Source organism: Aspergillus lucknowensis (genome assembly GCF_044049455.1).
Source record: "Aspergillus lucknowensis strain CBS 449.75 chromosome Unknown BJX67scaffold_1, whole genome shotgun sequence".
Classification (NCBI taxonomy): Eukaryota; Fungi; Ascomycota; class Eurotiomycetes; order Eurotiales; family Aspergillaceae; genus Aspergillus; species Aspergillus lucknowensis.
In genome coordinates this window covers 818,231-831,404 of record NW_027263545.1, presented here as the reverse complement: position 1 = coordinate 831,404, position 13,174 = coordinate 818,231, and the positions used below count along the sequence as shown (strand labels likewise).

General features: G+C 50.8%; 5 protein-coding genes and 2 non-coding genes across 7 annotated transcripts; 4 read left to right on the top strand and 3 right to left on the bottom strand.

The window, feature by feature from the left end:
- Window positions 1-1,425: 1,425 nt before the first annotated feature.
- On the bottom strand, window positions 1,426-3,445 carry BJX67DRAFT_376337 (uncharacterized protein; the record flags this gene model as incomplete). Its single annotated transcript, XM_071031855.1, has 5 exons — window positions 1,426-1,591; window positions 2,348-2,451; window positions 2,515-2,621; window positions 2,695-3,114; window positions 3,181-3,445. 5 exons carry the CDS (start codon window positions 3,443-3,445, stop codon window positions 1,426-1,428), a joined length of 1,062 nt encoding a protein of 353 aa, XP_070891508.1.
- A 936-nt stretch (window positions 3,446-4,381) lies between these two features.
- BJX67DRAFT_386868 (cytochrome P450) lies at window positions 4,382-6,270 on the top strand (the record flags this gene model as incomplete). Its single annotated transcript, XM_071034144.1, has 3 exons — window positions 4,382-4,774; window positions 4,840-5,020; window positions 5,082-6,270. 3 exons carry the CDS (start codon window positions 4,382-4,384, stop codon window positions 6,005-6,007), a joined length of 1,500 nt encoding a protein of 499 aa, XP_070891507.1. The 3' UTR covers window positions 6,008-6,270.
- A 571-nt stretch (window positions 6,271-6,841) lies between these two features.
- On the top strand, window positions 6,842-6,931 carry BJX67DRAFT_t8. The gene has a single exon. It is a non-coding gene; the product is annotated as a tRNA-Pro (tRNA).
- A 637-nt stretch (window positions 6,932-7,568) lies between these two features.
- Window positions 7,569-7,657, top strand: BJX67DRAFT_t9. Its single transcript has one exon. It is a non-coding gene; the product is annotated as a tRNA-Pro (tRNA).
- Window positions 7,658-8,754: 1,097 nt separating this feature from the next.
- BJX67DRAFT_10862 (NRDE family protein) lies at window positions 8,755-10,547 on the bottom strand. Its single transcript, XM_071024286.1, has 2 exons — window positions 9,960-10,547; window positions 8,755-9,880 (listed from the first exon to the last, which is right to left on the bottom strand). The coding sequence occupies exons 1-2, from the start codon at window positions 10,023-10,025 to the stop codon at window positions 8,927-8,929; spliced, it is 1,020 nt and encodes a 339-aa protein (XP_070891506.1). The 5' UTR covers window positions 10,026-10,547; the 3' UTR covers window positions 8,755-8,926.
- Window positions 10,548-11,183: 636 nt separating this feature from the next.
- Window positions 11,184-12,217, top strand: BJX67DRAFT_376334 (HVA22/TB2/DP1 family protein; the record flags this gene model as incomplete). Its single annotated transcript, XM_071031854.1, has 2 exons — window positions 11,184-11,212; window positions 11,272-12,217. The coding sequence occupies 2 exons, from the start codon at window positions 11,184-11,186 to the stop codon at window positions 12,215-12,217; spliced, it is 975 nt and encodes a 324-aa protein (XP_070891505.1).
- Window positions 12,218-12,326: 109 nt separating this feature from the next.
- BJX67DRAFT_11228 (uncharacterized protein) lies at window positions 12,327-13,173 on the bottom strand. Its single transcript, XM_071024336.1, has 3 exons — window positions 12,836-13,173; window positions 12,460-12,741; window positions 12,327-12,388 (listed from the first exon to the last, which is right to left on the bottom strand). Exons 1-2 carry the CDS (start codon window positions 12,920-12,922, stop codon window positions 12,460-12,462), a joined length of 369 nt encoding a protein of 122 aa, XP_070891504.1. The 5' UTR covers window positions 12,923-13,173; the 3' UTR covers window positions 12,327-12,388.
- Window position 13,174: the final 1 nt, after the last annotated feature.

Genomic DNA, 13,174 nt, shown 5'->3' with positions numbered 1-13,174 from the left:
CAAATATACCTTCTGAACCACAGCGGGGGAGCGACTGCAGGTCTTTGCAGCACTCTCTTCTACTGGGGTTCCAGGGGTTTCAAGAGGGGTGGTGAATAGCCCTGCAGTCCAGAGCCCTGCATTGCTGAGAGCAGCACCGATCACACGGGGGTCCTCCCGTCAAGACAACGGAACAGCACACCCCCGCATGACAGCAGCGGTAGCACACCATCTCGAAAAACACGACCCGCTTCGGGGGGCTACCCCGACGACGGGGAGGACGGCGACGCTGCCCAAGAGGGCGGCGGGGGAACGCGAACTTCGATGTTTGAAGGCATCTGCTGCGCAGTTAGCAATGCATACATACGTGCAGCCAAAACAAAACCTCTTAACTTCGATATTGCCGATGATTCGGGGAGTGAACCTCGTCCACAGCGTACCGTCAGTGAGGGCCGTGTAGGTTGTTTGCCGAAAAGTCGAAACAAAGGTGACTCTCCGTATTGACCAAGCTGTCCGTGAGGGGGGTGCAATGAGGTTTTCTAGGCAATCGAGGAGGGCGTGGAGAGTGGCAGTTGCAGAGCGCGCAGCGGAAGTCAATCATCACCTGGTCATCAAATTCAAGGCCAGCCTCATATTGGAGAAATTGTTCACGGAACGCAGCACAGGCAGACGGGCGAGACCAGGGCTGTTCCTCAAGGCCAGCGAGCTGGAGCATGCATCACCCAAGGCGAGTGAGTGTGGACCACACGGGTATCAGGGACACCATTGGGCTGCGCAGTCTGCCGGGCGTGTAGGTCAGAAACTAGCCGCGCGGTATTCATCTGGTCGAGTATGTCGTCGTCTTCGTGACACCAGGGTGGGAGTTGATTTGTTGGAATGCAAGTCCGCGGTCGAATATCGAGTACAGCAGAGAAACGTTCCGGAGGACGAGGCTGAGCATCCACTTAAAGAAGAGAAAAAGGAAGGGATAAGGCTGGACCTCAGTGAGAGTGTCCACGAAAGGAAGCGAGAAGAAGGGAGAAGGCTGAATCTTAACAAGAGGATTCACTAAAGAGAAGCCTCAGTACAAGAGGCAGGTACCGGTACTGGTAGCATTTCACCTTAGCTGGCGAAATCATTCGACAAAGAGGTTCAGGCTCTCAGGCCGGGAAGCACCGGCCGGCCATCATCCGAACTGACAGCTTTCTCATCCTGGAATCCACTGGCAGCAATGTTTTCCACGAAGACACTCGCGTGGTGAGGTTTATGAACAGCATCCAGTGCTATGCGCGTTCTTGGCGATGCAGTGCAGATGTTTTAGATCGGCCTGGGTTTGCCCGACATGTGTCGGAATTCTACCGCTCCATTGAGGAGGGTCAACCCTTCTCTAGGAGGGTAAATTCTAGTGAATATTCCGGTCGACAATATGTCTTGGTATTGGCAACATCGCTGCGAAGGACGGCTGTTTTATTCCTTGATTGGGATAGTAACTGTCGTCGACCCTGAGTACTCGACTTCTTCATCAACTTGCATAGCCTGAAGCTCCTTGAAGATCAAGACATCGGTGTATCTAATCGCCTCTTCCTGTGCCCCGGCAGGCATGGTCTTATTTAGAAGGCACTGTGTCGTATGCCTGAACCCGTAAGCTACGCATTTTGTCCTTTTCGGTCGACCATGGCAAATGTTGCCGAAGTGAGGACATGCTACCATGTTGTGGCAGCTAGTGGTCTTGTATGCGGATCATCAGAAGGTTGATATTCGGGAGATCCTAAAAGAGCTAGCTAGATTCCACAGTGTTACTAGATACCACCAGAAAGGCAATTTGTATCATTCAGGAATCCTTTTTCTGGCAGCGGTTGCTCGGAGCTATCCTTAAGGATGTTAGTGGAGTTGTGGTCAACGGTCATGTAAAAAGTGGAGATACCAGAGTTTCTGTGCGGCTGAAGGATCTAGAGAGGGCGCCCCAGTCGGTTTGGCGCTGCATGATAGTTGGAGAAGTTGGAGGGAGTGGAAGAAAAGTTAGAGTGGATGGCCTTATATGTCCTCCGACGCCAAGTCTACTTCACCTACAGATTTACGGAGCAAGTTAACAATATGATGGTAAATGGGATCTCCTGCGAGATTTTGATGACTTCGCTTGTAAGCAAGTTTCGTATATTGAAGCTAGCTGTGAATAGCAACTCCTGAACAGACTCAGTAGCAATAGATGACATGGAAAACATAGCCCTAAATATAGAATACCCAACCCATAAGTCATCATAGCAAATCAAGATCTCCCTATTTCGAGCAATCATCATCCGAGCCACGCAATTTCGAATAGATTAGATCCTTTGGATTTACAATCTGACAACCTGTTGGATGTCTTGCGCCCTTCCTCTTAGATGGGTACCTCGTGGCCTGGACAGCTCGATACGCGGCGTAGTCCAGAATTCTCACGATGTGGTTGATGATCAACTTCTTGTTTGTTTTCCAGTCCAGGATTAGTCGCGAGTACTGTGCCAGATAACCAAGGTTAGCATGTCGTCTTAACATGTAGTGGTAAGGAGAAGAACGTACTCGAGACTTGTTGTCGATATGGACGAAAGCCCACACATAAGTGTCTGTGGCAATGCCGTAGATTTCTGCATTATCGCCCACCCTCTTTCTTGCGTGGTGGATCATTGCTGATGCAGAGTTAGTTTCTCGAATGAGGAAATTACTTAGCAATTCATAGGGTACTATGTAATAAAGACTCACCCATATTCTTCAGCAAAGTCCACGTCCGGACACCGCCATTGCCATATCTGCGTGCTCGTAGTATAAGTAGGCTAGTCTCTAGATCCTCAGGTTTTCCAGAGAATAGCACATTGTTGATTTCACTCTTGACCTGGTACATACGGCCCTTGCACTCGTAGGGCATAGTGATGGTTCGCTTGGTGGTAAGGTTGATTGAGTCGATTCCGGGTATCTTTGTCGTATCCTGGAGGAACTGGATGTTGTCGTAGCCATAGTCTCCCATTATCCTTCTATATACCTTCTTCATTTCTTTGATCATCATATACAGCATGATCTCAAGTCTTGGTCGGATTAGGGCTGAGGCTGGATAGACGATGCCAGTAGGAGGATTTGTGATGAAGGAATTCCCTGGCTCCGGTTCGAGCTTTCTCCACCGTTTTTCTGGGGGCATTAGACTCTTTCTGCTAAAGAAGACAGAAGACTTTTTGAAATAGAGAGAGGACTTACCAAGTTGTCTCGGGACGTCGTCCGGCGCTGGACCGACTTTGGACCATTGCTTCTTTGCTCGTTCCATGCCCGCATCAGTGAGCTTGTAGTAGTAAGGGACATTGGCATCGTCTGGACCGTCCTCACGTCGCCCGTATCCGTATCGTTTGCGCAGGTCGTGCCTTGCCTTCTTTTTGGCTTTGATTTTGGTCTCGAGTTTGTCCAGTGGTTTTAGGGCAGAGGCGCGGAGACGGCCACAGACGGGGTTCTGGGTGCAGTTTATCATGAAGACGTGGTTGTCAAGTTAGGAACAGATGAGTATTGTAATGTAGATGTGTTTATTATGCCGGTTTAGGATGATCGCAATGGATGTGGCTGCAAAGAGGGTGATGGAGTTGGCGAGTTCCTGGCATCTACTGAGGGTCCTACTATACCTTGCCCGCCGGAGCTGAATTCCAGGCGATACGGAATTGACGGAATTGACCATACTTCTAAACAGTCATGTAGAGTTCCTGAATGACTCAACAAGCGAAGATAGTTTCAGGTCAAACTCTCCATTCCTGGATTTGTGTATGGAGGACTATAGGATCATTCCGAGCCACAAGATGACGGACGGACGAACGAACAGGAACAAAAAGTTAAGTGAGCTGCACCAGGGACCGTAACCACACATCTGCTGTCGGATAAGCTCAAAATCTGCATGGAATTGGGGGATGTGTTCCGTCTCCTTCAGCATGTCAACCGTGAGCTACCGCCATTTCACCATGATCATCACAATTAAACTCTCCGTACTTGAACAGTGGGAATCTTAGGATCCGAAAATATATTGAAGGGAGCGGAAAGACAGTTTATCAAGTCTGCAGGCGTCGCAGTACATGCATACCGTCCGTCGAGAACATTCATAACATCACCTCCAAGCCCTAGCATAACAATAATGCACATAAAGTGAGCACAGATTGCATATGTAAGGGAAAATACACTTGTCTCTTCCTCGGACGATACACATGTCCCACCCGGCGATGATATTATAATCAGTGAGGGGTAGTCCAGGATACTTTGTCCGGTTACATTCTCCTTGACTGTGTGACGCCACTGTTCCATTACGACCCGCCCGGGACTCTGTGCAGTTGTCTCTTCATTTCCCCATCTATAAGACCGTGCAACGCCGTTGGAGTCGCAGTTCTACTTGATGGTTCTTCTCTGGAGATTCCAATCTCTAAATATGGCGTTTATTCCTCTCCTTATTGGCCTGTCATGTTTACTCGTCCTCCGCTATCTGTGGTATACCTGGGTTCATGCCCGGAAGGCTCAGAGCTGGGGATGCGCCTCTCTCCCCAGCTATCCAACCGATCTTATCGGGCTCAATACTCTGAAAGAAGCCTTAAGAGCAGACAAAGAGGGAACTATTCCCCTGATGCTGCAACGTCGTGTCGAAGAATTGTCGATTCGTGAGAAGCGTCGCGTCGCCACATTCCGCATCCGCCAGATGGGCCGCGAGAACATCTTCACCTGCGATCCTGCTAATATACAGGCGATGCTGGCTACCAAGTTCAAAGACTTTGAGCTGGGCTCTCTACGCCAATTTACGCTCCATCCCATGCTGGGAACTGGGATTGTAAGACCCCGCATCTGATGACCTCGGATATAGTAAGGATGATCGGTTCTGATATTCACGTGTAGTTTACATCGGATGGCGAGGCCTGGGCGCGGTCTCGAGCTCTGCTCCGGCCACAGTTCACTCGTGAGCAGATAAGTGACCTCGATCTGGAAGAAGTCCACCTCCAGCAGGCCATGCGCGCCTTGCCAGTCGACCCCGTCACCCGGTGGACCGGCGAGACGAACATTCAGGCCATTCTCTTCCGTCTCACTATCGATTCTGCAACAGAGTTTTTGTTCGGAGAGAGCTCAGGCAGTCATATTAGAGGCACTTCGCAACGGCGGGGAACTACCCCCAGATCACTTCTCAGGCTACTTCGACCGTGGCCAGTGGTATGTCTCCCAGCGAGCACGCTTCGAGAAACTCCACTGGCTTGTCGACAACAAGGAAAGCAGATACGTTAACGACAAAGTCCACGCCTATGTTGATCAGTTCGTCAACAAAGCCCTGCAAATGTCCGCAGAAGACAAGCCCGCCTCCTCTCACTACGTCTTCCTCGAAGCATTAGTTGCAGTAACAAGGGACCCCATCGAGCTGCGGTCCCAACTCCTCAATATCCTCCTCGCCGGCCGTGACACCACAGCCTCCCTGCTAACCTGGTCAATCCTCATGCTCGCCCGCCACCCTGCCGTCTTCCAGAAGCTCCGCAGCACCATCCTCGCCGACTTCGGGCCATACACGCCCAATCACGACAGTATCACCTTCGCCGCGCTGAAATCCTGCCGCTACCTACAGTACTTCATGAACGAAATACTGCGCCTTTACCCATCCGTCCCTATTAACCGCCGCATCGCAGCCAATGATACCTCTCTCCCGCAAGGCGGCGGACCAGACGGGAAGTCACCCATCTACCTCCGCACCGGCCAAGCCGTCTATTACAGTGTCTTTGTCGCACAGCGCCAGAAGGAACTCTTCGGTGAGGACGCAGAGGTCTTCAACCCTGACCGCTGGTTTGACCGCCGCGTCGGGTGGGAGTATCTTCCCTTCAACGGCGGGCCACGCGTCTGTCTCGGACAGCAGTTTGCACTCACAGAGGCCGGGTACGTGCTTGTTAGGCTGTTGCAGAGGTTCGATGCGATCGAAGACGTCTACCCCGAGAAAGATATCAAATATACCCTGACGTTGACGCTGACGCCGAAGGATCCTGTGACCGTCAGATTGCATGAGGCTGCGGCGGTTTCTGCGACTTGAGATCTTCTCTTTTTTTTCTTTCCTCCCCCGGGTTGTGCGTGGGTCTGGGCTCTGAAGAGGAGGAAATTGCAGATTCTTTCCAAGGTTTTCCGTTTGCCTGTTACACAGTTTGAGTCGTTGTGTGGTACGTACTGTAAGTTTCCGGGAAGTTGAGTTCCCCGATGATCGTTTTGGGATGATGGTGGTATGTCTGGGCATATTTTCCCGTTCCTGCGTGAATTCTTCATGCCGTTACAGTAGGTAGCTATTGTGCTTGTTTTCCTCCCATGAGCCAGGGAGGTGCGAGCTACAAGGGATTCAGATGCTCTGGTTTTGTAGCCAAGCCACCATTACTGATGAATGCGAGCAAATTCGATATTGTTACTTGAGTACTGGGAAAGTGCTATGGGTGACCAACATTCTTCCTAAGAATCTTCGGCCATAATGTCATGGGACCTCTTCTACATCCCCATTGTCTTTGATGTGCGGAATCAACGAGGAATGATGCTTCGTCCATATACTACTTAAATGAACTGGAATAGTTGCAGTGGAGTGGTAAAGCCCTGGGAAATAGTAGAATGAGCTTCTCCATTGTATATATTTATACAGCAAGCAACACTCTAAGTAATGTAGGAAAGTCGTTTATTCGGGCCCTACATGAGCTGGTGAGGATTTGGAAACAATTAAACGGGGTATTCAAAATATTTTATCACAGCATACGCTTGCCATCTCAAGGAATACCTGGATGGTCGAGGACAAAAGTTATCCATATATTTGGCCATGTGGCCGATCGATAAGACTTCCAAGTGGGGTGGACAGATAATGATTGAGTATGAAATTTTGTAGTTATCAAGCGCCCGGGTGGTCTAGTGGTATGATTCTCGCTTAGGGTTCACCCTTAGCATAAAATGCGAGAGGTCCCGCGTTCGATCCGCGGCTCGGGCCTTTACTTTTGTTTTTTCTTTTTTTTTCCTTGACACATTCTTTCCCCCTTTTGATAATGGTCCAGCGTCCATTACCATCATGCCCAAACCTCAACGCCACCCACAGTAATCGACGTCGAAATCAAGCTCCACTTCTTCGGCCTGCTTGCATAGCTGTAGTGTGTCACTAGTTCTTTAATAGCTATTCAATGTGAGCCGCAAGGGATTGTACACATTCTACTGACTATTGGAAGCTGTACACCTCTCCCATTCCTACCGCCCCAAGTTGTATTTAGGATCTATTTATTGTCTCTCGCCTGCTTCGTGTTCCTCAAGCAATCTCGGTTGTACGTACTCCGAAGTCATTTTATGATCTTTGAGGGGGCAGCGCTGGGCGACTGGACTGCAACTCTGCATCCACACACACCAGTTGTTATCTTGATCACTTTATAATGGAGCTAAATAAGACATTCACAGTCAAGTAAAAAAAAAAAAAAAATAAATAAATAAATAAATAAGCTTTGAATAGCCTCGACCTATTCTGGAAGAAGGCTGCCTTTGTATGCGGCGGTAAATGATGCGAAGTGTTGCGGGTCTCGAGCTGCAGGTCTCGAGCTGCAGGTACTTATAGGCAAATATTTTGGGCGAATATATCCAACGCCCGGGTGGTCTAGTGGTATGATTCTCGCTTAGGGTTCACCCTTAGCATAAATGCGAGAGGTCCCGCGTTCGATCCGCGGCTCGGGCCAGCTTCTTTTTGTTTTTCGACTCTGCGGGGGTATCCATCCTCCTTTCCCAAGGCTTGGTGTCAAGCAGAATCAGAGAGTGTACATGTACGTTGTGCTTTGTGGCATGGTGCTATGTAGTTGGGTTTGCGAACTGTCTGCCTAATAGCCATTATTATGTTTTTCTTGGAAGTCCTATCTTCAAATTGTGTATGTTATCAATCAACAAACGTTTTGGGTCAAGCCAAAACTTCGCGAGGTTCTGCTGCAAAGCCCCACTGAGCAGCGAGAAGAGCCTGATCGATACCTTTTCGAGCCCCGGCATGGCTGATACCACGCGTCTCAACCTTTGCGAGGGCTGCCAAGTTCCCCAAGAGTCGCGGCTTTTGTTTATATTGCATCTATTCTGTGCTTTTTGCGCAAGTCAAACTCTTTGGCGGGGATTAGGGTAGAGTCATTATTGGTGTAGAAAGAACCGGGCTGCGAAATACCCCGGGGAAGCGTTCTGGTCAATGAGCTCACAGTAACAAATTGCCTGGGTCTTGTAATGATATCTGCAACAGTTTCCCCCTCCATCCAGTGGACAAACGAATTGGCTTGATAGAGATCTCTTACCAGGTTCGACGTCACGTACAACGATGTTTCAACCGCATCGCTCGACTACGTAACGCGAAAAGCTAACTGTGACCCAGCATCTGTCCCCAAACCTGTGGGTGCCGCTGGCCGGGTGGTTTAATCTCGGCCTTAACAATGGCTTCATCTGGTGGCTTCTCAAGTTGGGGGAGGGGCTCAATGAATGAACGTACTGTCACAACAGAGAGATTGTTTCTTCTTGTCCGAGTCTCGAAATATTTGCGGCCCTGGAGGAGTCCCTCTCGAGTTTTGCCGCCAACAGTAAAGCTTTGATCACGTCGACACCCCCGTACCTAGTTGTTTGCTGTGTCTGAGGCTGGGGAGGTAGGTTTTTGTACGAGGAGCAGGAGAGAAGCGGATAATTGTCAGTCAAACGCATTTGGCATCAATGCATAGGCCGCGGCTGCGCGACGCAGGCAGATGCCACACCATAACCGCCGGATAGGAGACGATGACGATAGCAAACCAGGTTGTTTGTTACTACGAGACTAGGTCGAACAAGATCTGAGGGAAACGAGTCTGTATTTCAAGGTTAAGAATGTACTATCCACAGCTCTATCATGACGTACTTCGTAGCTCATAAAGTCTTTAGTCATTTTCATCAACATCAAACGCCTATGGTATGGACAGAATGCGGAGGGGTCGGGGATTTTCCAAGGCTATACGGCTTGTTCAGGAGCTACCCGGAACTCGACGGACCTGTCTCCCTCACCAATCGGGACAGCCTTTGCTTCTTGATCGTATAGTGTGCGTTCGAAATACTTCACCCGTCCATCCTTCTGAATGAGCAGGATTGTCTGTTTCTGAGTCCCATATGGCCCGTGTAGGTACGACTGATCCAGTATATCGTTCCCAGCACCAGCCTCATTCTGAACAGACTCTGATGCCGCCCCGTGGCCATCGGGACCCGATGACGACGGGCCCGGCGACGGCGCCGCGATCTCCCCAGCGGCGGCAGGAGCTTTCGATTTCTCCCTCGTCCCAATCAGAGGGATAAAAATGCTCTTCCTGAAGTATGGAAGATAATCCTCCGCTGTGGCATCATCGTCCAACTCCGGCAACGAATTCGTATTCAATATCCCCAATAAACGCTCAATCAACTCCTCCTCGCCCTCCCCGGCCTCGACATGCACTCTAATCGCCTCCTCAACAAGCTTCTCCCCCTCCAGAATCTTCGCCCAACTCCGATCATCAAAAACAGTATTACTCAATCCCTTCGTCTGCCCCCGTTCCCCAGCAATCCACGTAATCTGATCCATAGCACTCGACCGATTCGACACAATCGCCAGCGGCTCATTCACGTACCCGCAGACAAGACTAAACCCGCCTACATTACGTGCAGTCGGCGAGGCAACCATTTCCTCGACATACGCGGTTGTTGGGAGATCGGGCGTCCGCGTAAGCCAGCTGTTCACGATGGCGCCGCGCGATTGCTGGCCCGTTGCGGCGTCGGAGGTGCGCTCGCGGTAGTTCGTGAGCACGGCGACTTTCCCGCTTTTCGTTACCCCCATCCACGTGCCTTGTGTTGTGCGGGCGAGGTCGCGGCCGCCGAGAACCTGGGTGTTTGGGGCGGGCCACCAGCTTACTGGGTGAGTTGGGCGGCGGAGGTATTCCTGTGTCCCGGGGTGTTGTTAGTTTGGGGTCAAGGGGGAGGGTTGTTTAAGAGGGGACGGTTGGGAATTGGGAGTGTACATCTCTGTTGTTGATGATTATTAGGGAGTATGAGGGGTGTGATGTTGTTATTAGTGCGATACACATGGCTGTTTGAGTTCGAGGCAGAGAAACAACGCGAGTAGTGGAAAGGAAGGAAGATTGGGAGAAGGGAGGAGGATGAAGCCCGACGGGTGACAACAGATCAACAGGAGCAGTTGGGCACGTGCAGCTGGGCAGTCATCGGCTCAATATGAATAGATGGACAAAACTGGCTCTCGGTACCATCAAGAACAATTCGCGGTGTCTAATTCGACCGAAGACGGTTCATAGTTTAGAGTCGACCAAGTCGAAATTCTTCACTGCAACAATATCTCCTGGCGATGACGTTTGTGCCGCTTTGGCGCCTAACAACCGATATCGCTCAAGCTCTGAGTACCTCGCCCGTATGTATGGAGTCATTCTTTGGGTCCATTCCCCTGCTTGCTATTATTAATTTTGATTGAATTAGATACTCTTGTACAGGCCAGGACTTGTGTTGTTTTATCTACTTATTACGGAACAAAGAGTGTTTGATCCAACTTTTGGATAATAGACTTAATGGCTCAACGTGGAATTGGAACAGGGAAAGAACCCTATGAATAGCATATAGTATATATCCGTTTAGCAGTAAGAATATACTGGCTTGGAGAACTGCGAGAATTTGTGCAGCGATGTCGTACCCCGGCCAACGCAACTGACTCCTATGACGTCAACGACGCTGGAGCCTTACCCTCGCTAGGAAGCGACAGCAGAAGAAAGACACCCTCCAGAGGGAGACAGCGTCGCAAAGGGCCTTGCTGCTTTGTGAGACCCTTCTTTTTGAAAGGAATCAAGTGCCGCTCCCTGGATCTGCAGGGCTGAGATCTGAGCCTCCGCTTACGCCCAGCAGCGCCCGAATTGGTCACACTCCGCACGGCAAGCTGGCAAACTGGAGGCTGCACCTTTGTTATCTCCGTCAGTTGCCTCAAAAACTGTCTAAGCTCTTTCTCCCTTCCGACCTCCACGTCTACCTACACCAGAGTGGTTATCTCGCCCTCATCAACGCAATCTCCTTGTGGCGGCCCACCACTTCTATCTTGCTCCCTTTGTCAACCTGCCCCGCAGCTAAGACTGCGTTTGCTCCGCATTATCGACCAAGACGATAATTCTGCTCACTCTGCACGTCCACCATCTTGCTCCAACTCATCAAATTGTGGGCATAGAAACCAACGCAATTGTCCAAAGATGTTTGGGATTATTGCGGATTTATTCTCGTAAGCCCCTTGTCAGATTTCTCATCTCAGGCACGATGCTGATTCCTGTCGATCCCTAGCTCGATCCTTTCAATTCTCTTCCCCATCTTCGCTTCCTACAAAGCTCTCCGCTCGTCAAGCCCGTCCCAGCTGGCACCATGGCTGATGTACTGGGTGGTACTCTCTGCCGTTCTCATGGCTGAGTCGTGGACGGTCTTTATTCTGGGATGGTTTCCCTTTTACAGCTGGATTCGGCTCGGCTTCTTTGCATATCTAGTTCTCCCGCAGACCCAGGGCGCGCGGGTCTTATATCAGGACTATGTCGATCCATTCTTGACCCACCACGAACGCGAGATCGAGGACTTTATCGGCCGCACCCACGAGAGGGCCAGAGTAATGGGTCTGCAGTATTTCTACCAAGCAGTCGATTGGGTTCGGGAGCGCGTGCTGGGCCTTCCGCCGCAACGACCCCCAACCCCTCCGCCGGCTGGACCTGCTTCTTATGCCCAGTCGCTTCTATCGCGATTCTATCTGCCCTCGGCAGCCGGCGCACCTTCTCAGGCCCCTGCCAATGATTGGTACTCTGCCATTAGCTCCGCTGTGGCCGCCGTGACATCCTCAGGGAAGAGCCAGGAAGCCCGCTCGGAGGAGGTAGCTAATCGGTTCCTTCCCCGGGAGATGGAATCCATGTCCCCAGCGGAAAAGGAAAGATTCTACTCGAATCAGCAAAGTATGCTGGACGTTCTCCGTGATGCACTCCTGAACGAGCAGCGTAATATGAAAGCCGCCGCTGAATCAGAGGACGAAGACCTCGCATATGGCGGGGCGCCTCTAAGAAAGAACCGTAGCGACAACTCCTTCCACCACGTCGAGCATGAGGATACACGAGAGCGGTCACCTGGTCGGCGGGGTGGTAATCGTGGCTCCGGTTGGTTCGGAGGCGGGGAACAGCCTGGCACATCTTCTGGTGTGGAATTCGCAGCGCGGGCAGTGGATGCGATTGCTCGTGCCAGAGAGGCCCGTTAGACTGGACTGTACTTGAAGAATGTAATGTTGTTTGTTTCTCTCGGGTGTTAAGACTGTCAATGCCAGGTTTGAGTTTGATCTGTACCTAATCCGCCTAGTGTCCTGCCCTCTCCCCCGCAGACCTGGGGAAGTCTGAAGAAAGAGCTAAACCAATCATGAAATGTTCAGGATCTCCGAGTCCAGCCGCATCTACGTCATTATTGCATCTGAACAGACGAGGAACGGGGGGAATAATGGCTTACTCAGGTCAAGCTTGCATTAACGAATGCGTTAACGCCGCTAATGACATCCCCTCCGGATATAAGACGTTCGCTGACGTGTGGCCCGGAGAACAGATCCAAGCCATGCATCGAGGGGGCTGAGTTCTTATGACTCAAGCCTGGGTGAAAACTGCCCACGCAGAATGTGCAAGACGAAGTGAGGACGATGAACTCTAACTCCGGGGCGTGGGAGAGAGCGGGCCAAGGCCCAGGCAAAAAATGAGGCTGCTCGCAGTGTGGCACAAGAGAAGCCAGACGAGGCGGCTACTCCGTCAAAGGGTGAGAATACGCTTACCGTATTCGTATTTGAGACGTGGCGTGGGAGGGTGGACAATTATGTGTGAAACTGGTTACTTACAAGTATGATACTGTATAGAAATGTGGCGAGGATGGCCCAAGTCTCTGTCCAGAAGGCCTGGTGGAAATCGAACAGCGTGGGAGTCATACATTTGACTGTTTAACAGAGTTCAAGGCGATGCTAGGCAGGAACAGGAACCTGGTTCCGGCCCTCCGACTCATGGGCAAGCAAGGGAATGATTGTGATGATTTTCCAGAACAATACTCCGGATGGGTTCTTGGCAGGTTGTTTTGCCGCCTCCTCCCGATGGGAACATGTTGTCTTCGGCGTCAATTTGGGAGAGGAAAATAAGATAATTTAATGGGATTCTGTGATAGAGTAACGGCAATAATAAAAGAG